The sequence below is a fragment of the Pristiophorus japonicus genome, chromosome 11 (genome assembly GCF_044704955.1).
Source record: "Pristiophorus japonicus isolate sPriJap1 chromosome 11, sPriJap1.hap1, whole genome shotgun sequence".
Classification (NCBI taxonomy): Eukaryota; Metazoa; Chordata; class Chondrichthyes; family Pristiophoridae; genus Pristiophorus; species Pristiophorus japonicus.
Window position 1 is genome coordinate 209,884,132 of NC_091987.1, and position 23,287 is coordinate 209,907,418.

Sequence of the window (23,287 nt, forward strand, 5' to 3'; positions counted from 1 at the left end):
CAGCCTGCATGTTTTTCCACAAATTAATCATTAAATTAAATTTGGTAAATGCGTCAAAAAAAGACTGAACATAAATGTTATCCTGCCTCAGTGGGTTGTGAAGATGCTTGGAGAAACCATTGCTATACGGTAGAATATCCCTCACATCAGTAGACGTCCCTCTCTCAATGCCCCACTCCACATTCCATAGGAAGAGATAGACTCGGATTTATATAGCACCTTTCACAACCACCAGACGTCTCAAAGTGCTTTACAGCCAATTATGTACTTTTTGGAATGCAGTCACTGTTGTAATGTAGGAAAGGTGACAGCCAATTCACACACAGCAAGCTCCCACAAACAGCAATGTGATAATGACCAGATAATCTCTTTCAGTGATGTTGATTGAGGGATAAATATTGGCTGGGACACTGGGGAGAACTACCCTGCTCTTCTTCGAAATAGTGCCACGGGATCTTTTACATCCACCTGAGAGAGCAGATGGAGCCTCGGTGTAATGTCTCATCTGAAAGACTGCACCTCCGACAGTGCAGCACACCCTCAGCACTGCACTGGAGTGTCAGTCTAGATTTTTTGTGCTCAAGTCCTTGGAGTGGGACTTGAACCTACAACCTCCAGAGGTAAGAGTGCTACCCACTGAGCCACAGCTGACCCAACCCTCTGATGGGGGAGCGAACAAGTTAACTGACCCCAGACCAATGTTCCCGTTAAGCTGGGCGGCCGTGCAGTGTTCTGTAGGTCCCGGGCAGCCAGCTCACTGGCTTTTAAATGGAAGAACCGCGCCCGCACTGAAATTTGATGAACCCCCAAAAAATAATTCGAAGGAATATTGCTCCAGACCCTCACAGGTACAGCCCATTCTCAATTCAAAATTGTTGCATTTAAATTATAGTGTTAGCTCATTGGGTAGCACACTCATCTCTGAGTCAGAAGGTTGTAGGTTCAAGTCCCACTCCAGGAACTGGAGCACAAAAACAATCTAGGCTGACAATCCAGTGGAGTGCAGCACTGTCGGAGGTGCCATTAAACCAAGGCCCCGTCTGCCTCTCTGGTGGATGTAAAAAAATCCCATGGCACTATTTCAAAGAAGAGCAAGGGAGTTATCCCTGGTGTCCTGGCCAATATTTACCCCCAAATCAACATAACAAAAAAACAGATTATCTGGTCGCTATCACATTGCTGTTTGTGGGAGCTTGCTGTGTGCAAATTGGTTGCCGCATTTCCTACATTACAAAAGTACTTCATTGGCTGTGAAGCACTTTGAGACATCCAGTGGTCGTAAAAGGCGCTAGATAAATCCAAGTCTTTTTTTCTTTTTTTTAGATCATTCTAATTTTCTTAAGCACTAAATTCACACTTTGCTGTCTCATTTACATCGCTCAATTCAAATTATGCAAAAAATGGCAAGAGTTACCCAGAGAAGATTGTTTCATCCTATAATCAATAAATGGGAGGCGCACAACAATGTGACCCCAGGTTTGTCTGCCTTTGGATACTCATTTCCCATTTTCCATCAGTCCCTCTCTTTTTGACAAATCTCCCAGACGGTTTGTATCAGAGCTGTCAATCTCAGGAAACAGGGGTGAGATGAAGAGCGAGAGTTCATGAGCCCAGTTAAACGTGTGGAGCGGAGATTATTTTTGAGAGCGAGGCACATCATTTTAGGTTACATTTTTCAACCAAAATGATCGCGTCTCAGTTCAAATGAGGAAGACTTGATAAATGTCCCTGATCTACAACAACTTGTATTTATATAGCGCCTTTAACATAGTGAAAAGTCCCAGGGCACTTCACAGGAGTATTAGAAGATAAAAATTTGATGCTGAGCCGCATAAGTAGAAATTAGCGCAGGTGACCAAAAGCTTGGCAAAGAGGTAGGTTTTAACGAGCGTCTTGAAGAAGGAAAGAGAGGTAGAGAGGTGGAGAGGTTTAGGCAGGGAGTTCCAGCGTTGAGGCCTAGGCAGCTGAAGGCACGGCCACCGATGGTTGAGCGATTATTATCAGGGATGCTCAAGAGGGCAGAATTAGAGGAGCGCAGACATCTCGGGGGGTTGTGGGGCTGGAGGAGATTACAGAGATAGGGAGGGGCGAGGCTATGGAGGGATTTGAAAATAAGGATGGGAATTTTGAAATCGAGGCTTTGCTCCATGTCCTTTGGTTAAAAAAGAAAGACTTGCATTTATATAGCATCTTTCATGACCACCAGACATCTCAAAGCACTTCACAGCCAATGAAGTGCTTTGTGAAGTGCAGTCACTGTTGTAATGTTATGGGAGAGAAAATTCAAACTGGAGAGTTGGAGTACCTTTAGCTGCCCAGGCACTAAGATCCTGGAATTCCCTCTCTAAACCTCTCTACCTCTCTCTCCTCCTTTAAGACACTCCTTAAAACCTACCTCTGTGACCAAGGAGCTGTCTCAATACAGCTCGATGTCAAATTGTGTCTGACAATACTTCTGTGAAACGCCTTGGGGTGTTTTACTATGTTAAAGGCACTATATAAATGCAACTTGTTGTTGTATCTCCTGGCAACCAATGTCCCATATTGGCATCGGCAGGTGCTTGGGAGGAGGTTCCCTGATCATCTCGGGAAGGCTCTTGAAACAGAGAAACACAAGGAAAGAAAACGGAAGGAAAAATCTTTTGCGAACTCACACATTTAGGGAAAGGGTAGCACCGTGGTTATGTTACTGGACTGGTAACCCAGAGGCCTGGACTAATGATCCGGAGAAGCAAGTTCAAATCCCACCATAGCGGCTGGGGAAATTTAAATTCAGTTAATTAAATAAATCTGGGATAAAAAAAAGCTAGTATCAATAATGGTGAACATGTAACTACCAGATTATCGCAAAAAACCTCATCTGGTTCACTAATGTCCTTTTGGGGAAGGAAATCTGCCGTCCTTACCCGGTCTGGCCTACATGTAACTCCAGACCCAAAGCAATGTGGCTGACTCTTAACTGCCCTTTCAACTAAAGTAAATTGGGGGGGGGGGGGCATTTAGAGGGTATTTGAGGGGAAATTTCTTCACCCAGAGGGTGGTGGGGATCTGGAACTCACTGCCTGAAAGGGTGGTAGAGGCAGAAACCCTCACCACATTTTAAAAGTACTTGGATATGCACATGAAGTGCTGTAACCTACAGGGTCAAGAGCTGGAGAGTGGGATTAGGCTGGAAAGCTCTTGGTCGGCCGGCGTGGACACGATGGGCCGAAATTACCTCCTTCCGTGCGGTAAATTTCTATGATCTCTATGACCACCACCTTCTCAAGGGCAATTAGGACGCTGACAATAAATGCTGGCCTTGCCATTTAATGAAACATTTAAGGAAAGAGAAGGTGCAAAACAGCATTTTATTGGAAAGTTTTCAATTGCAGTGTGATCTACAAACAAACGGCATTACTCATCACCCAAAGGTGAAAGCAGGATTCATAACACAAGTGCAGTGCAGGGCTCCGAAGATTAAAAGGAAAAGCCAAAACAAATTGTTGTGAACAAAATAACATGCTCACAAGGTCTCGGTATCAACACTGCAAGTTGTAACTCGCCTGTCCTTAATGACTACATTCTGGGGACTCGTAGGTACTATTATTCCAGGCTTACAGGTAATTAATTAAGCAATAATGGACACACATGTCTGCTGTCTTGCCAAGTTGAGAATAGGCTGGGCAACTGATAGACTTCACCTTTGATCTTGGTCATGAATCATCCTGTCTAAACTCAATGTGCAGAACTGTAAGCACGTACATCATTACTGTGGTACAGAAAATAGGACCATAATGCTGTGACATTTCCCGTTCCAAAATGTTGCAACATTTCTCCTCGTACCCTCTCCCAACTGATTTAGGAAACAGTGGGAGCTGTTTACATACGGTCCTGCTCTTCCGCAACCTTGCCCCCCACCCCTCCCCCACCTCCGCCCCCCCCCCCCCCCACCACCACCCCAGGGCCTGTTGTTGAAGCCAGTGCAACAGTTTCCAATGGCAGACGGGTCGGTAACCAGAGGGCACATATTTAAGATAATTAGCAAAAGAACCAGAGGCGACACAAGGGGAAAAAAATGTTTACGCAGCGAGTTGTTCTGATCTGGAATGCGCTGCCTGAAAGGGTGGTGGAGGCTGAATTTGCGGGCACTACGGGTGCATACGAGGTGTGCCTAGGGACCCCGCAAGTTGCGGGATTAGGCACGCGCTGCGCACACGCCTAATCCCGGAATCAGCAATCTGTCAAGAATCCTCTGGACAGATCATACAAATCTGACAGAGAGCTGGTGGAGAGCAGGACTATTTGCCCAACTTCTGCCCAGCGAATACCCTTGAAATTCTTACACCTGGTAAAAGCAGGCATAGGATAGGGCCTGCTTTTACCAGCGTAAGAGTTTTAAAAAATATTAAAATAAAATATTATCACTCATTTATACATTAAAAACCCTGTCCAATAAGGCAAGTTTATTTTCAGCCGTGTTAAAACATAAGTTTTTTTTCCCAAAAATTAAGTTTTGGTTTAAAATATTTAATTAAATGGCATTTTAATTAATTTTAAATATGTAAATTTTTATTTATTTCTTGTGTTTGTGTATTTTTTTTTTTAAGTGATTTCCATTCATGCTTTAGGGTTTCCATACAAATGGAACCCCCCCTAGGTATGAATGGGAATTCCCTTCTTTTATTGATTGGGCTGGCCCACATGACCCCAGGGGCGCTTGCGAACCACCTGCGTCCCTGGGATACGTGGGCCTCCATCCGCGTATACCCGGAGAGGCCCAGGAGCGCGAGTCTCCGTACCTCCCAGATCACCAGGTAAATTCGTAGATTTTTTTTTCACAGTTCGGAGGCAACTTCCACCCAAATAGTAACTTTTAGAAGGGAATTGGGTCAATACTTGAAGAGGTGTGGGGAATGAGCAGGGGAGAGAACGGGACTGCAAGTTAGCTCTTGCAGAGAGCCAGCACAGGCACAATGGAGCAAATAGCCTCCTTCCGAGCTGTTTCAGTCTATGATCTCATCACCATGACAACATCAAGCCAGCATCAATCAAGCCAAGTGTCCTCAAAGGATGCTCTCCAGCCAATCAAATTTCAGTGCGTTGTGACTGAATCCCAAATCCCAGGTGTGTGATTGTGGTTTATTTATAGCACAGATGTAAAACTAATGCTTAATCCAATATTAGTGCTGCTGTCACATTTCCTCTTTCAGTCAGGAACACAATGGCACGCTCAGCTCCAGATGTCTCCAGATCGACATTGCTCCATAGGCACCGAATGGAGTTGCAATTTATTTTTTTAAATGACAGAACTGGTGTTGACTATTCCCTCACCCTCTCTCGGCTCACAAAACAGGCACAAATGTGTTACATTTAGAACCCTAAATTGTACCGGGAAATTTTTGAAAGCAGAGTTCTTGCAACCCAAGGAGGGGGTCACCCAAAGGTCTGTTTAATGTCCACCATATTTGCAGCCAGAACACATTTACAATGCAGCAAGGATCCATGGACATTATATCTGTTGCACAGTAATCTTTTTGCAATAAGCTTAAAAAAATGGCAGCTGAACATTGGCAAGAGTATTGTCACCTGGTAAAGTGAAACACGTGAGTAGGTTTGTAACCTGAGCAGAGCAGGACAACATGGATATGATGGTAAGTACTGCAGGGAATAGAATACGGCCAGGGTGATCTCCTGGACTAGTTTCGATCGCCTGGGTGGGTCAGAGAGGAATTTTCCCATATTTTTTTTTCCCCAATTGGCCTGGGTTTTTAATCTGGCTTTTGCCTCTCCCAGGGGATCCCATGGCTCCGGTTGGGGTGGAATGTGTCATGTATGTACATGCTGTTGGTAGCCACCAGATGGCGTCATTGTTGGAGGCCACTGAGCAGCACGCACATGGTGCTGCTCTGGTATAAAAGGCCAGCCATTTTGTGAGTGAGTCACTTTGGGACTAAATAAAGCACAGGCAAGATCGCATCTTGCTTAGTTAAACAGTACTCAGTTGGAACTTTTATTGTATACGTAACAGAATGTAGAATGTTTCAGTGTAAGGGGTGTCGCAGTTGTGTAGGGCGGACTGGTTGGGCTGGGTACTCTTTACCGTTCCGCCATTGTTCATTGTTCATAAGTTTATATGTAACCTTCAGGGCTGCGGTTCTTTGTCGACTGTCGCGGACACAATGAGCTGAAATGGCCTCCTCCTGTGCTGTAAATTTCTATGTTTCTAACATGATTATTGCCAAAGATTGTGTCACAATGGCATCAACCAAGACTACCTCTGCAAGTGTTTTGTCACCACGGACTAACAGACGGGAAAGTTTTATACAGTGACAGATTGTCCATTAAAGCTCACCTTGACCCAACAGGTAAAAAGTTTCAGTAATTGCGGGTGAGTGACAAGGGAAGAGACGGCAGATTACACATGGAGCCCGATCTGGACCAGGCACAAAATAACTTCTGGACACCATTTCCATTACTGAGCAGCCAGACAATGCGGTAACTCTGTGCCAAGCGTGTCTTAGTCCCTACAGTCTCAAAACATGTTATCCGCCTTGGAAGGATGATTGCACCAATAGGATTCAAACCTTCTTGCCACAAGCCCATCACTCAACTGGCTGGCCTAATAATTCCAGTTAAAGATTCTGGCTAGTAACACGCACCAAGATAGTGACCGTAGTGTATTTGCTTCATGGGTTCTTTCCTTAAAGGATTCACAGGCACACATTTGCTGTAAAGAACTAGCTGGTTAACAATCAAATTGAACCCTCCCCGTTCATCCACCAGGCACACCTCATCGTGGGGGACCTGAACTCAATTAACTGGGGTTTTATTGAGTCTTGTGAACATCACATGACTGGCTCAGCCACTCACAGTGCAACAACTCCACAAACCTGTGAGCATGCTCACAAGTGCTTACATAACAGTCACAATGACCCTTTAAGCAGCAAGACATGTGTCAAATCCCGACACAATGATTCAAAGTATTGAGTTAGGTCCAAGGAAGTTTCTTTTGAGTCTTGCAAGTATGACTAGGTTTGGTGTCCACAGTTTCAATCAGAAACTTCACCAAGACACAAAGTAGGTCACCAAACCAAGGTTGGGGACTTTATTTATATGGAGGATAATTATACAGAGGATATTCACGAGGAGGAGTTATGTAAGCTTTATCTCTCATAAGCAGGCAGATCTGAGAATGCATGAGTGATTACAATTAGCATCTTCAGTGCTGTCCATATTCTAGAGTAAGGCTTTTTACCATGTTTTTTTTTCGTTCATGGGATGTGGGCATTGCTGGCAAGGCCGGCATTTATTGCCCGTTCCGAATTGCCCTCGAGTGGCTTGCTAGGCCATTTCAGAGGGCAGTGAAGAGTCAATCGAATGGCCTCCTACTGTGCTGTAACCATTCAACGATTCTCACAAAAATCTGTTTGATCTTTGAACCAGAAAAAATGATTTTTAAAATCAAATAAAATGACAAGCAAGTGGAAAAAATTAACTGCCACCACGGATTAGAGATAGAGAAGGACAGAATGAAGGATAACAGGAGCGAGGGGGAGGGGGGTTGGGGAAGGAAGATATTGGCCTTTCATGCCAGTTGTTGACTCACTGGCTTTTCGTTTTGTCAAACACGGGTCTGTTATTTTGACCCCAGTGAGTGGCCAAGTGGAATCCTGTAGCCCCGAACGCTTCTTCCAACCCTTTGCAATTTTGTTTGAATTTCCTGCGTTTAACGCGCACCCAACGGCAAAAAGAAATAAACCTTGCAGCATTTTTACCAACTGACAGAGATTAAAGCCTAATAACAGTTGTGACGAAAGGTCATCGACCCGAAAGGTTGACTCGGTTTCTCTCTCCACAGATGCTGCCTGACCCGCTGAGTATTTCCAGCACTCTCTGTTTTTATTTAAGATTTCCAGCATCGGCAGCATTTTGCTTTTGTAAGGTTAAAGCCGATATCCACTTACTGCTGAAATAACCTTTATTCACATAACCCATTCTCCCCATCGCTGCATCAATGGCAGGACCTTGTGAATAATAACATCCAGAGCGAAAGATGATAGGTCACAGTCTCAATTAAATGTAATGTTTGCTTTGAAAGGATGGAGACAAGATACTAAAATCTTTTCTAAGCAGTACAAGCGAGTCTCATTCCAAACAAGTGCCACTTAATATGTCAATTGTATATATATTGTAAACCTGTAAGAGTATGAAAAGATCCTGCAAATGATCTGAGTGTTAAATCCTTTTGTTGAGCAACATTGCTTTTAATGAGATCCAAAAAGCCTTTGTTAGTCGAGTATCTTCTAATAGGCATATGCGATATTCACTCCCCAATCCAATCTCCCTGCCCCACCCCCCATCCCGCCGTTATCTCCAGAATCCTCTTTAAAACACAATAGTCAGATATATTCTTCTTCGTCTTCTTAGGCTGTCCTCCAGAATCGAGGATAACTTTCTTCCACACTAACATGAGTTCTAAGATGGCTGAAGAGTCCAATGCGGGACCTACAGTCTCTGTCACAGGTGGGGCTGATGGTAGTTGGAGGGACGGGTGGGTGGGGTGCTTGGGTTGCCGTGCGCTCCTTCCGCTGTTTGCGCTTGGCTTCCGCGTGCTCCCGGCGAAGAGACATCGAGGTGTTCGGCGCCTTCTCGGATGCTTCTCCTCCACTTTGAGCGGTCTTGGGCCAGGGATCCCCAAGAGTTGATGGGGATGTCAAATATTTTCAAGGAGGCTTTGAGGGTGTCCTTGAAGTGTTTTCTCTGCCCTCCTGGGACTCGCTTCAGGTGTCAGAGCTCTGAGTAGAGCGCTTGCTTCGGGAGTCTAGTATCGGGCGTGCGGACAATGTGGCCCGCCCATCGGAGCTGATCAAGCGTGGTCAATGCTTCGATGCTGGGGATGTTGGCCTGAGCGAGAACACTTGACATTGGTGCGGCTATCCTGCCAATGGATATATATTAGGGATGGACTTGCCCACATCCCATGAACAATTAAAAAAAATATAGAACTGATCTGGTTTTAGCAGAGGCAATTGGAAAAATCGTGCAGTCGTACACCAATGACTAAATCCGGTTGCTAAAATGGGTTACTCGTTTAAGTCGGCTTCGCTGCAGAAGAATTGGTTCAAACGCTCACTGACGCTTTGAGCACCAAGGTAGAACAATGCAAAGCTGCCGTTTCTTTGGAATTCCAACATCATGCTGGTGACGAGGCACCAGAACTGAACAGTCGGAGCGCTGGCTTGGCTGTTGTACCAACAGTAACAGTCATCAGCGCAAGCTCCAGTCGTGTTGTGGCTTGAGGCTTTTTGCACCTTACTTCAAAGCCGCCTTTGTCTCCAGATCCATCACAGTGGGAGGCAGAAAGCCGGCTAGAATGCTCTTGGGTCACGACGCTCCTGGTTTCCCCCCCCCCCCCCCCGATAGGTTTGCTGTTTTGTTTCCCATCTCGCCTTTTGGCCTCAACAACAAAGACCGAAAGCGGACTGCTCGATACTTCCAACCAGTTATTGAATAAAACATTTTGTGTTTCAGTTAAACGTCGAGTTGGGAGCGTTGAATTGTTGTGGAGAGGGGGCACACGGTTGGCCGTTTGCAGGTGGCTACAACCACCATTGGAATTTCACCCACAAGGAGGTCACTTGAATGGGTTGCCGTGACATTTTGCAATGTGAATTACATCACATGTTGGAGGTTTATACAAGAAACAAAAAGCAGACGTTGTCCTACTTAAAATACAGGAGCAATAATGTCCTTTGAAATCGATGCAAAATATGAATCGATAACTATTGTTTGAAAAAAAATGGGGAGGGAGAAATTAGCATTTGCTGCATTGCAGTGCAAGGTGGTAGCCACATCTGCCTGACCCAGACGCACATGTTTGGCCTGTAGCCAACCACCAAATATGACCTCATCCAGCCACCCTCTGTCCACGTATATTACGATATAATTCTACCCAACCACTTACTATTTGCGGCTCGGAACTCCGACACGGCAAGCGAGCCCCAGGTGGGCAGAGGAAATGTTTCAAGGTACACCCTCAAAGCTTCCCTGATAAAGTGCAACATCCCCACCGACACCTGGGAATCCCTGGCCAAAGACCGCCCTAAGTGAAGGAAGAGCATCCGGGAGGGCGCTGAGCACCTCGAGTCTCGTCGTCGAGAGCGTGCAGAAAACAAGCGCAGGCAGCGGAAGGAGCGTGCGGCAAACCAGACTCCCCACCCACCCCTTTCCTTTAACCACTGTCTGTCCCACCTGTGACAGAGACTGTAATTCCCGTATTGAACTGTTCCGTCACCTGAGAACTCGCTTTTAGAGTGGAAGCAAGTCTTCCTCGATTTCGAGGGACTGTCTATGATGATGATTTGCAACACCTATCTTTATACACATTAATCTGCCTGTGTAAAATGTCATGTGTTATGTGAAGGTATCTTGTCTTGCTGCACATAACCTTGTACATGACATTAAAATCCTTAAAAGCAAATCATTAAGCAGCTGAGCGCTCATCGACGGGTTAGTGTTCAGTTGACAACCACCAAAGAAAGGGGGGAGAAATTTGGTTGGATCACGCCCCTCACGAGGGGCACTACAGGGGGCGCTAACGGATTTGCAGCCACGAGCGCCGGCATTATTGCTGCCAGGTAAATTTAGCATGCCGGTACCGACGGCACTGAGGAGTATCGCTCAGGAGAGCGCGCGCCGGTGTACAACATCCCCGGTATCGACACGGTTGCAACATTTGGTTGCCGCTGCACCCGTAGCGCCCCCTAGTGACTCCGCCAGAGAAAGCTGCCGTGCAGAGTGTCCAGGGAGGGGGGGGCTAAGGAAAGGAATGACTGCGTGAGGTAAGTGTGATTGATATATTTTTTTTGCAATTTAACTGTATTTGGGGTGAAACAGGGAATGTTTCTTATTCCCATTCTTGTTTTGTTGCAGGGAGGCGTCTCTTAGGGGCGCTACGAAGCGGCTCTTTAGCGCAGCATATTCAGTTGCTCACCTGGCATAGCACCCCGAGAGAAGTGTGGAACGCCTCCCTTAGCTCCACTCCCCTCTCAGGGTGCAACAATGGAATTTTGTGGCTCCCGTCGCTAACCATTTTCCAGTGCTAAATTTAGCCAGTGCCCGACATTAACGCCTTAAGAACCCTCCAACGGAATTCCCAGCCAAAGGATCTGGAATTCTCATTGAAACATCGCACGACTCGAGGTCAAACTGTAATTCCAAGCAAAGCAATCCCTCAGTCTTTTCTCACACCAGTACTCAAAAACAAATAATCAGCTCAACTTATGTCAAGACACCAGACGCACTCAAACATGGTAACTATCTTCCAGTCTCAATTTTCGTTAAACTCCGTAAACAATGTTAAGGGAACCAAAGAACGGTGAAGTACTTCTTCTATAGACATTTTGGGATTCGTACGTGTAATGTATTTGCTTCATGGGTTCTTTGCTTAAGAATTCATAGCAACACATTTCTTTTAAGAACTAGTTGGTCTATTAACAAAGTTTTAACAAACACACGCCACATTACCAGTTCATCCACTAGGCTCACAACTGCATACCTCATGTGGACCCAATGGACTGGGGTTTTATTGAGTCTTGTGAACATCACGTGACTGGCTAAGCCATTCACAATGCAACAGCTCCACAAACCTATGAGCATACTCACAGGTGCATACATTACAACATGTGTTTTTAGAAAGGGCTCTCGCCGAGACGACTGAATATCACATTGCAACGTCACAAGATTCAGATACTCAACCCAAAACAAGGGAAGCTTAAGCACAAGGCATCTCGGTTTTGCATTTTCTGGGCCTACCTGGGATGATTGAGACTGTATCTTTCTCCCACGACACAACGCTAACATACTCCTGCACCGAAGGAGGAATGAGGCACTTGAAGACAGCTACGCTTCCGCGCATTGACCTTTGATCCTCCACCCGTACGGTGTAGGGTTCCCTGAAAACTGAGACAAAGCAAAACATGTCAATTGGAGGCACTGAACTGTTCAAACCATTGTGAATTTAGGTTAAACATAATCAATTAATGTGCAAATCTCATATTCACAAATTGCCGAGACAGTCAGCAGTGGTGCAGACAGCCATTTTAATATCTGATTAGAAGCATCTGATGAGCTTCCCTGAGCTTAAGATGGTTCCTGATCAGGTGAGGCTCCAGAACATAAAAACATAAGAAATAGGAGCAGGAGGAGGCTATAATGGAGCCTGCTCCGCCATCCAATAAGATCATGGCTGAACATCAACTCTACTTTCCCATATCCCTTGATTCCCTTAGTGCCCAAAAAATCTATCGATCTCAGTCTTGAATACACTCAATGACTGAGCATCCACAGCCCTCTGGGGTAGAGAATTCCAAAGACTCACAACCCTCTGAGTGAAAAAGTTTCTCTTATCTCAGTCCTAAATGGCCAACTCCTTATCCTGAGACTGTTTCTAGACTCCCCAGCTGGGGGGAAACAGCCTCTCAGCTTCTACCCAGAAATGTCATATGAAAGAAAGCAAGCAGTCAGTTACAAATTATCGCAGTGTGCGAGTTAACTGAAACAACACTCCAGAATATCGGTCTAATGTATGGGAAGAAGGGCATGGAAAAATCTTTCCTCAAGAGAGTGCAAGGACTGGCTTTTCCTCATTCCGTTCATTCTTATGTGGGGATAGTGCGGGAAAGTGGAGTTGAGGTAGAAAATCAGCCATGATCCTTTTGAATTGCGGAGCAAGCTCGAGGGGCCGAATGGCCTACTTCTGCTCCTATTTCTACTGTTCTTGATGACAGAGGTCTGCAATGAAATGGGTCAAAATCTCCTCCAGCTAATCCTGCACATACTTGGCCTGATGGCTTCCAGTAGACTATATTTCTGCCATTATATATCCATGGTTACCGCAAGTGTTGCTCCACATTAATCTCACTGTGCTTGGTCATTTCATGACCACTTAACCCCAATCAACAATGTAGTCATGTGATGTCCTCTTTCCTATGGGGTAGTGCCCAGACCCAAGTGGTATCTCTTACTGCAATCTCACTTTGTGAAGTGAATATTTCCAACAGAGAGCATTCCTTGGTTCACGAGGATGGTTACTGTCCACAGTAGCTCTGGTCAAAACCACATGGTGAAAACCAGATCCAGCAAGGGTAACCATGCCAAGTGGTCTTTGCTGTATATATAACAGGGCTGAAGATTCCAATTTAATCTCAAGGTTCATGGACAGTCACAGGACACTAACGATGGACTCTCACGCTTTGTACCACGAGAATGTCTTTCAATTGAATTATGTCTTTTAGTTCCCTCCCATGTGCATTAGTCCAGATTTTATATGTTTTCTCCAGCAGTGAAATACCCTTGACCAAAGTGTGTTAGTTTGCATAGGAACAAGGATAGACCATTCAGCCCTCAATCCTGTTCCGTCATTCAATTAGATCATGGCTGATCTGTATCATAGTTCCATCTAACTGCCTTGGTTCCATAACCCTTAATACCATAGGAACATAAGAATCAGGAGCAGAAGTAGGCCATTCGGCCCCTCGAGCCTGCTCCACCATTCAATATCATAGCTGATCTTCTACCTCAACTCCACTTTCCTGCACTATCCCCATATCCTTTGACTCCCTTAATATCCAAAAATCTGTCAATCTCTGTCTTGAATACACTCAAAAGACTGAGCCTTCAAAGCCCTCTGGGGTAGAGAATTCCAAAGATTCACCAGCAAAGTTTCTCCTCATCTCAGTCCTAAATGGCCGACGCCTTATTCTGAGACTGTGACCCATGGTTCTAGACTCCCCAGCCCGGGGGAAACATCCTCCCTGCATCTACCCTGTCAAGCCCTGTAAGAATGTTGTATGTTTCAATGAGACCACCTCTCATTCTTCTAAACTCTAGAGAATATAGGCCTAGTCAATCTCTCCTCACAGGACAACACTCCCATCTCAGGAATCAGTCTGGTGAACCTTTGTTGCACTCCCTCAATGACAGGTATATTCTTTCTTACTCTTGCCTAACAAAAATCTTTCTATTCAGTTTTGACATTTTCAATTGACCCCTCAGTCTCAACAGCTTTTTGGGGGAGAGTGTTCCAGATTTCCACTGCCCTTTGTGTGAAGACGTGATTGCTTAACTCTAATTTGAAGGTTCTGTCCCGGTTCTGTTTATTGAGGAAGGTTTTGGTCCCCTCCCTTACTCAATGCAAATATTCTTAAACATCTATAACATCACTTGATTGATCAGCAGGAGGTCTTTTTTTCCCCAGCCGATCATACCAAGTCGGTTCTTCCTTACTTTCCCAGCCCTTATCCATAAAGGGGACATTTCACAACAATGGGGCACTCAATCTATCAATCTTCCCCCCTAAAACATTCCCAACCTCACTTGCAATGAGGCAAGCATCCAGAGGGTCTGAATCAAACCCCTCCGGTCTTGGGGTGCAAAAATCCCCAACCAGTCTTCTTAGACGGTCCCTCGTATTGAGGATGACTTGTTCCACACCAAAAAGGGATGAGTTCACAGGTGTTTCAATGAAGGACCTGACATTCCCGGATCCCGAACTACATCCTGAAGGGTGGAAGATGCCTGCGCGTGGATTGTTTTAACGTGTGGTGGCTGTTGCACACCAGCCACCGCACGGGCTTGACAGAGCTAGGTCTTGATGCAGTGGCAAGGATTAATCAAGACGACTGGAGACCAGCTTTGCTGCACGGACCTAGTGCGCACACATATCGCAGTGCGGGCTGGCCCGTGCTGCCCCTGGCCCTCGTCTCAGCTGGATCCCCGAACTCGCACCTCTCCCAGGTCCCAATCTCGTCGCTCTGTAAGATCTCGCCGCTCCTTCGCCCCGACCTCACCGCTCCTCTGCTGCTTGCCGCCTCTCGTGCTTGTACCTGCCCACGCTCCAATCAGCGACCTAGATTATGGTGACATCCAATCCAGTTGCCTTCTTCACTGCCATCACCCTCTTGCACCAGCTCGCGCTGCTCCCTGGAGCGGTATGCCACCATACTGTCCACGGGCCATTCGCCTTTTATGGCCCTGACCTGCCGCAGATGTTCCCTTTGCAATATTACCACCGCATCAGTTGAAATGTTGATTATAATCGGCAGTCTCCCCTCCTATTTAAGTGCTTTACTGGGATTTAAATGGCACATGGCTTGGGCGAGTCCTTTTTTTTCCAACAACAGTCTTTTAGACAATATATATTCAACCCCTTTTTCCAAAAAAAAACCAAGAACACTTTCATTAACACGGATCCCCAACTAGTTTGCATCCAATGGCCCAGAGTTACCTGCTTTAGTGCCAATGTCAAAGAAGTTAAATTTGGGTCAATTTTCCTACAATTTCCATAAAGGTTAAGTGATCGGCAAAATGATGAGGAATATGAGCAGAAAACAACCAAGGTCTATTTGCATCTTTTCTTGTCCTACCTACGGGGATCTTCCATCTAAACAAGCATCATCAACCGTCACATGTTGAGTGTGATCAATGAGGTCATTGTTTATGACTGAGAAAGGGCAAAGTTGGAACTGTGGGATTTCAAACCCTCAACTGAAAGGGAACTATGGATTCTAATGGCCCATTTTCAAATGAGGATTTTTCTGCAGATTAAGGTATTAAATAGCTTAGTGCAATTCAACAATGGGAATTAAGAATCAATTGATAGCTCTCTCAATGACATAGTAGGTAAGTACGTTGTCCAGTGTGATTATACTGGGAAAGGACCCAAGTTTGATCTCCAAGTTAATCGATCTCAGCCAAGGCAACAGTTGAGGTGCTGCAATTAGCTTTATCGTTTCCCAGTGACAGAAACTTAGGGCCCAAGTTTCGGGTGGAGTTGCTCCTAGTTTTTTGGAGCAACTAGTTTAGTTTGGAGTATGTTAGAAATTGCAATTCTCGGATATTAGTTTGCTCCAGTTCTAGTGAGTTAGTTTAGGTTGGCTTTAGGTTAGGTTTTTTTTTCAAAAGGGGGTGTGTCCAGCCACTTAGGCCTGTTTTGCAAGTTTCGGCAGTGAAAACTTACTACAAACTAACTTAGAATTGAATAAGTGTCCACTTTTGTAAGTTCTGAAAAACCTTACCTAGAGTTAAGTTTAGTGCAGGCACAGCCAGAGACGGCGGCTGGGAAACATTAAACACAAAGGACACATCAACATCACAACAGGGAGTGGGGGAAGTTAGAGGATTTTCCATAAACACCTTCACAACAACATTAAAGAAACAAAGTACATTTAAAGCACCAAGCACTAAATGAAGCACAAAAAGTAATAAGCAATTAATTAATAAAAAATAGAAGGATCCCTGCACCTAAAGCACCAAGACCAAAGTAATAAGCAATCAATCAATAAAAAATAGAAGTATGTGAAGGGAAGGTGTCTCTGTCAGTGCCTCTCACTGTAGTGTCTCTCTCTCTCTGTATCTGACAGTGAGGGGTGGGGGGGGGGTGTGGTGTGTGTTTGTGTGTGTGTGTGTGTGGGGAGGTGTGTGTCGGGGTTTGTGTGTGGGGGGGTGGGGTGTGTGTGTGTGGGGGTGTGTGGGAGTGGGTGTGTGTGTGTGGGAGGGGGTGTGTGTGTGTGTGGGAGGGGGTGTGTGTGTGTGGGAGTGGGTGTGTGTGTGTGTGGGGGTGTGTGGGAGTGGGTGTGTGTGTGTGGGAGGGGGTGTGTGTGTGGGGGTTGTGTGTGGGGGGGTGGGGTGTGTGTGTGTGGGAGTGGGTGTGTGTGTGTGTGGGGGTGTGTGGGAGTGGGTGTGTGTGTGTGGGAGGGGGTGTGTGTGTGGGGAGGTGTGTGTCGGGGTTTGTGTGTGGGGGGGTGGGGTGTGTGTGTGGGAGTGGGTGTGTGTGTGTGTGTGTGGGAGGGGGTGTGTGTGTGTGGGAGTGGGTGTGTGTGTGTGGGAGTGGGTGTGTGTGTGTGGGAGGGGGTGTGTGTGTGTGTGGGGGTGTGTGGGAGTGGGTGTGTGTGTGGGGAGGTGTGTGTCGGGGGTTGTGTGTGGGGGGGTGGTGTGTGTGTGTGTGGGGGTGTGTGGGAGTGGGTGTGTGTGTGTGGGAGGGGGTGTGTGTGTGGGGGGGGAGGTTGGAAGGAGGCACCCCTCCGGTTCTTCGATCATTTTGAGTGCCCCCCAACCCACGCTCCCCCATCCCTTGCCATGCTCCCCCCTCTATCCCTGTTGCCACACTCACCCCCTCCCCACCCCAGTAGCCACGCTCCCACTCCTTCCCCTCCCTGGTAGTAATGCGCCCCCCCCCACCCCACCACTCCTCCCCTCCACTCCCCTCCCCACCCCGGTAGCCATGCTACCCAACCCATGCCGGTACCCATGCTCCCCCGCCTCCCTCCCCGGAGCCATTGCGCAGGCGCGCATGCTCCAACGCGCCTGCGCAACGTTGCCGGCACTGACAAGAAGGCATGATCCCTAGCCCCGCCCCCTGCAGGCTGCAATCGGCTTGCTCCGCCCCAGGGAGAATACACTCTGCCATGTCACGCTCCAGGAGGACCGGAGAATTACTGAAGAAGATTGCGAGCTCAGGCAGGTCACGTAAGTCTCGGAGGCGCGCCGTTTTTGCCAGAACCGGAAACTTGGGGGCCCATAGAAAATAGGTGTAGCAGTAGGCCATTCGGCCCTTCGAGCCTGCACCAATATTCGATATGATCATGGCTGATCCTCTATCTCAACACCACATTCCCGCTCTTCCCCCATACCACTTGATGCCTTTTGTGTCCAGAAGTCTATCTATATCCTTCTTAAATATATTCAGTGACTCGGCCTCCACAGCCTTCTGTGGTAGAGAATTCCACAGGTTCACCACCCTCTGAGGGAAAAAATTTCTCCTCATCTCGGTCCCAAATTTCCTACCCCGTATCCTGAGACTGTGACCCCTTGTTCTAGGCTTCCCAGCCAGGGGGAAACATCCTCCCCGCATCCAGTCTATCCGTCAGAATTTGATACATTTCAATGAGATCCCCTCTCATTTTTCTAAACTCGAGTGAATACAGGCCTAGTCGACCCAATCTCTCCTCATACGACAGTCCTGCCAGTGATGAAGCAGCCAGGGCTCCTGATCTCTATCCCATGACCCCTGTTGAAAAGTACTTGAGTGTGGGTATTGGCTGGGGATTGGGATCAGATTTGGATCTCTCAGCTTACAGATGAATGGCCTTTTGAGGGGGAGAGGCTGAAAAGCAGTAGCACTTCTCCATAAGTCATAGATACGTAGAAACATAGAAAATAGGTCCAGGAATAGGCCGTTCGGCCCTTTGAGCCTGCACCACCATTCAATATGATCATGGCTGATCATGCAACTTCAGTACCCCACCCCTGCCTTCTCTCCATACCCTTTGATCCCTTTAGCCATAAGGGCCACATCTAACTCCCTTTTGAATATATCTAACGAACTGGCCTCAACAACTTTCTGTGGTAGAGAATTCCACAGGTTCACAATTCTCTGAGTGAAGAAGTTTCTCCTCATCTTGGTCCTTGCAGTCATGATGTAAAAATAGATACATTTTGACTGTGTCACGACATAAGAAATAAGAGCATGAGTAGGCCATTCGGCCCCTTGAGCCTCCTTCGCCATTCAATAAGACCATGGCTGATCTTCTACCTCAACTCCACTTTCCAGCACTATCCCCATATCGCTTGATTCCCTTAATATCCAAAAGGCAAAGGGTCCAATAACTGGAAAGTAAATACAGTACATGTTGGCTCTTGTCATATCATTTTTGTTTTGATATCATTCATATACAAGGGAGGCATTTATATGCACTGAAATGATTGCTCTGGTCTTCCTAGATAGGAGTGACACACCCAATTTTATTGTATTCATTTTGATGTTATTAGAACAGCAATAGTGAAGGGAGATGTTGTTCTAGAAGGCTGGGTTTTATTGTGGGTAAATTAGTATCAGGCTTGATGAGTACATGTCCGGACAGACCAAACCAGACCTGCCAAAAAAAAAACCCACAGCCAGTCAGTTAACTGATTGTAGCTATGGCAATATCCACAGGTGAGTGGACACCTGGCGTCTGAAGAGTTCTTAGCTCACAGCAGGAGCGGAGCAACGAGGTCTACTAAAAGGGGCACTGTCGTCCATTGCCCGGGTAGCCTTAACCCAATGACATCTTCATGGCTGTACGCTGTCCAGATCTTAACCACTCGCTGCGTAAAAGGTTTTTCCTTGTGACACCTTTGGTTCTTCAGCCAATCACCTTAAATCTGTGTCCTCTGGTTCTCGACCCTTCCGCCAATGGGAACCTTTAAAAGGTCATCACTCTCACGTAAAGTGTGTCGGACAAAACTTGGTTGATAAATACATGACACGCCGACAGGAATCATCTTTAAATACGTCTGTTACAAGCAATATTGTGACCCCCAAATAAATGCCATATTCCCTTCTCCCTCCCATGGTTTGTCAAATGCTCCTGCCTCATTAAGGCAGCTCATGTTATTGGGCTGAGCAGCGAGGCTCCACATTTCGAGCCCACCTTGCTTTCTTAGCCTTTTTAGTCAATGAGCAAGCTTCCCCACATGCCAGTGCCACCTCCGGGGGGAGGGGGCAATTTAATAATTGCATTCCATAATAGACCATCATTTCCCTTCAATGAAACCACCAGCAAGGAGGAGTTGAGTGGTCAATGACGGGACACTCGGATGCAGCTGAAGGTAGAGACATCCAGCTCCGCCGCCCCCCGCCCCCACCCCCCCACCCCCCCCCAGCCCCCTATCCCCGTCAGCTGGACTGCATGGTGGAAACGTGTAAGCGCTCCAGACAGCATACAGCCATAAAGATGTCATTGGGTTAAGACCACCCACGCAAGGACAGCAAGTTCAGGTGGCCAACCTTACACATTTGCCCTCCGGGACATCACATTACTCAATATGGAGACCCAAACCCAACGGCAGATGTACAACAGAGCTGGTAGATCACCTGCGAATAGATCACCCCTCTTGCCACGTTTCACAGTAAAGCACATTATATAGTCTGAAATCACAGTTACTGATACTAGCAAAAGACTTCCTAATGACATGCCCCTGTCTGGTAATTTAAGGCAGGTAGTAGATCATTAACACCTCCACCAAAATAATGGCAAAGGGTTCATAGAGTAGAATCATAGAATGGTTACAACACGGAGGAAGGCCATTCAGCCCATCAAGCCCGTGCCAGCTCTCTCCAAGAGCACTTCAGCCAGTCCCACTCCCCCGCCCTTTCCCTGTAGTCCTGTAATTATTTTTCCTTCAGGTACTCATCCAACTCCCTTTTGAAAGCCATGCCTGAATCTGCCTCCACCACCCTCTCGGGCAGTGCATTCCAGATCCTAACCACTCGCTGCGTAAAAAGTTTTTCCTCGTGTCTCCTCTGGTTCTTCTACCAATCACCTTAAATCTGTGTCCTCCGGTTCTCCACTCTTATGCCAATGGGAACCGTTTCTCTCCATTTGCTCTGTTTAGACCCCTCAAGATTTTGAACACCTCTATCAAATCTTCTCTCAACCTTCTCTGCTCCAAGGAGAACAAGCCCAGCTTCTCCAGTCTATCCACGTAACTGAAATCCCTCATCCCTGGAACCATTCTTGTCATTCTTGTCTGCACCCTCTCTAAGGCCTTCACATCCTTCCTAAAGTGTGGTGCGCAGAATTTTACACAATACTCCAGTTGAGGCCGAAACAGTGTTTTATACAGGTTCATCTTAACTTCCTTGCTTTTGTACTCTATGCCTCTATTTATGAAGCCCAGGATCCCCTATGCTTTTTTAACCGCTTTCTCAACCTGCCCTGCCACCTTCAACAATTTGTGCACACATACCCTTCCATCACGCTCCATTGTACGAAGGTATTAAGCATCCGTTTGCCAATATCACTAACAGTAGCCTTTAGCCTCATATTTCATTCGGCCGTATAAACCTATTGTAAGATTTCAAATAATTCTGTCATTATAGTCCCTTATAGTGGTGTAACATTATTAGACCACGTCATCACAATAGCCTCTTACTCTTCAATCAATATCCCTTCAACACCACTTTTAATATTTTGCAGAGACTAAAGTATACATTAGAGAGCGAATAATAAAGCAATCATTTAATCAAGAGGTTCATATTGACAGCCATAAACCAGCCCGGTACTCATGGCTCACAAGGCCACATGAACCCCCAGAGTCAACGGCAGCTTGTTACACTGCCATCCACATGTCATTCTTGAATTTTTACTTTCTATATATTTTTGGGGGGGGGGTGAATTTTCATCACGCGGAGGGCTGTCACCGCTGGGGAATGGAGTGACACGCAGCAGGGCCCAGTATTAGCATCGAGCATGCTGAAGTGAGGGATGGCACAGACCAGCTGTGGAGTGAACGGCCACTGCAGTGCCCAAGCATTGGGTCTGAACCTCCATCGCAGAACTGCATCCCCTTCAGCACCAGCGCAGTACTTCCATTCCCTACACCAAAGTCTTCCTCATATCCTCAATGAAAACACTCGTTTAATCCCCCTCTCTGCCTTACTTTTGTGTAGATGGTAACCTGCTTCACTTTAAACAGGTTAGTGTTTTGGAGCAAAATAACACAGAGTTGGGAATCTTAAAAACACACGCATTTTAGCTCGCAGAACAAATTAAACTCATTGAGTATTGACTTTACCCAATTGCGGGATGCATTCTGGTCGTTGACACATCCCCGGTCCTCTCCTTGTCCCATCAATACCTCTTTTTGCCTTGCACCATCACCCCTTCTGTCATGGGCTCACTCCTCCCCTCCACCCACCCTATCTCAGATCTCTCACTTGGTATTCTCTCCCTGACCACTCCCAGACCCCACCGTTTTTTTCCTTGGCCCTGCACTTGCTTAAAAAGCTGTTCATCTCCAACATCTTCCAGTTCTGATGATGAAAGGTCGACTCTCCCCGCAGGTGCTGCCTGACCTGCTGAGTAGTTTTCCAACATTCACGTTCCCCTATCCCAGTCAGAATGTGGTGGAAGGCTGCCTCAAGCATGGGGTAACACGCCATAAGAAATAGGAGCAGGAGTTGGCCATTCGGCCCCTCGAGCCTGCTCCACCTTTCAATAAAATCATGGCTGATCTGATCTTAGGCTCAACTCCACTTCCCTGCCCGCTCCCTATAACCCTCGACTCCCTTGTCGTTCAAAAGTCTGTCCATCTCCACCTTAAATATATTCAATGACCCAGCCTCCACAGCTCTCTGGGGCAGAGAATTCCAAAGATTCACGACCCTGAGAAGAAAAAAAATTCCTCCCCACTTCCGTTTTAAATGGGAGGACCTGTTATTCTGAAACTATGCCCCCTAGTTCTGGGTTCCTCCCCCACCAAGAGAGGAAACATCCTCTCTGCATCTACCCTGTCAAGCCCCCTCAGAATCTTACACGTTTCAATAAGATCATCCCTCATTCTTCTAAACTCTAATGAGTACAGGCCCAACCTTCCTTCATAAGACAACGCTTTCATCTCAGGAATCATCCAAGTGAACCTTCTCTGAACCGCCTCCAATGCAAGCATCGTCCTTTTTGCTCTGCTGTGAAGACAAAGTTGTACATTTTGTTTGGTGCCACTGTAGCCAGTGGGGAGAAGATACTTTCCTATCACTTGCTGGGGCTCCAGTTGAACCCAGGGAGAATGCACGGCATTCTATCTTTTCTCCCATCTCAACTACAAGGAGCAGCATCCAAATTTTAGGTCCAAATTGCGACATTCCTACGAAACCCTCCATATTCCCCCCCAAAAGAGGCACCAGATAGTCTCACCTGCTTTGACGCGGATGTTCGGGCTCCTGATCTTGCCGGCTACGTTTTCGGCCGTGCAGAAGTAGTCATTGTCGTGGATAAAGCTATTGAACCCTGACGGGGAGAAGGGATAGAGCTGCAGGGTGCCGTTGAGGTGGACGTGGCGGATGTTGGGCACGTCGTAGATGTCGTCTTTCGTGGCGAGGTACCAGCGGAGGACGGTGCCCGGGGACCCTGCGGCCGGGCACGGCAGCACCGTGCCCACTGAACTGGAAAAGATCACCTGTTGCAATGAGTCATTCACAAAGTACAAGCTTGTCCTCGGATCCTCACTGTGTGCTGTCGAGGGGCGGAGGGGGGGAGGAATAAAAGAGGAAAAAGGAAGAAAAATTAGTTCCGGACGCAGTGAGATCTTACACGCCAATCTGCCATCATTCTTGTGAGTCTAGGAAGAGGACCTCAAGTCGCTGGAGAAATACCACCAACGATGTCTCCGCAAGATCCTACAAATCCCCTGGGAGGACAGACGCACCAACGTTAGCGTCCTCGACCAGGCCAACATCCTCAGCATCGAAGCACTGACCACACTC

The 23,287-nt window shown here is 46.8% G+C and overlaps 1 protein-coding gene across 1 annotated transcript in view; it reads right to left on the bottom strand.

Annotated features, from left to right (window-relative positions):
• Positions 1 to 11,914, bottom strand: part of dscaml1 (Down syndrome cell adhesion molecule like 1) — a 618,289-nt gene extending 606,375 nt beyond the window's left edge. Inside the window, exon 1 of the mRNA XM_070893140.1 lies at positions 11,797 to 11,914. Coding sequence (XP_070749241.1) covers positions 11,797 to 11,899 — 103 coding nt within the window. The 5' untranslated portion in view covers positions 11,900 to 11,914. The remainder of the gene's footprint in view (positions 1 to 11,796) is intronic.
• Positions 11,915 to 23,287: the final 11,373 nt, after the last annotated feature.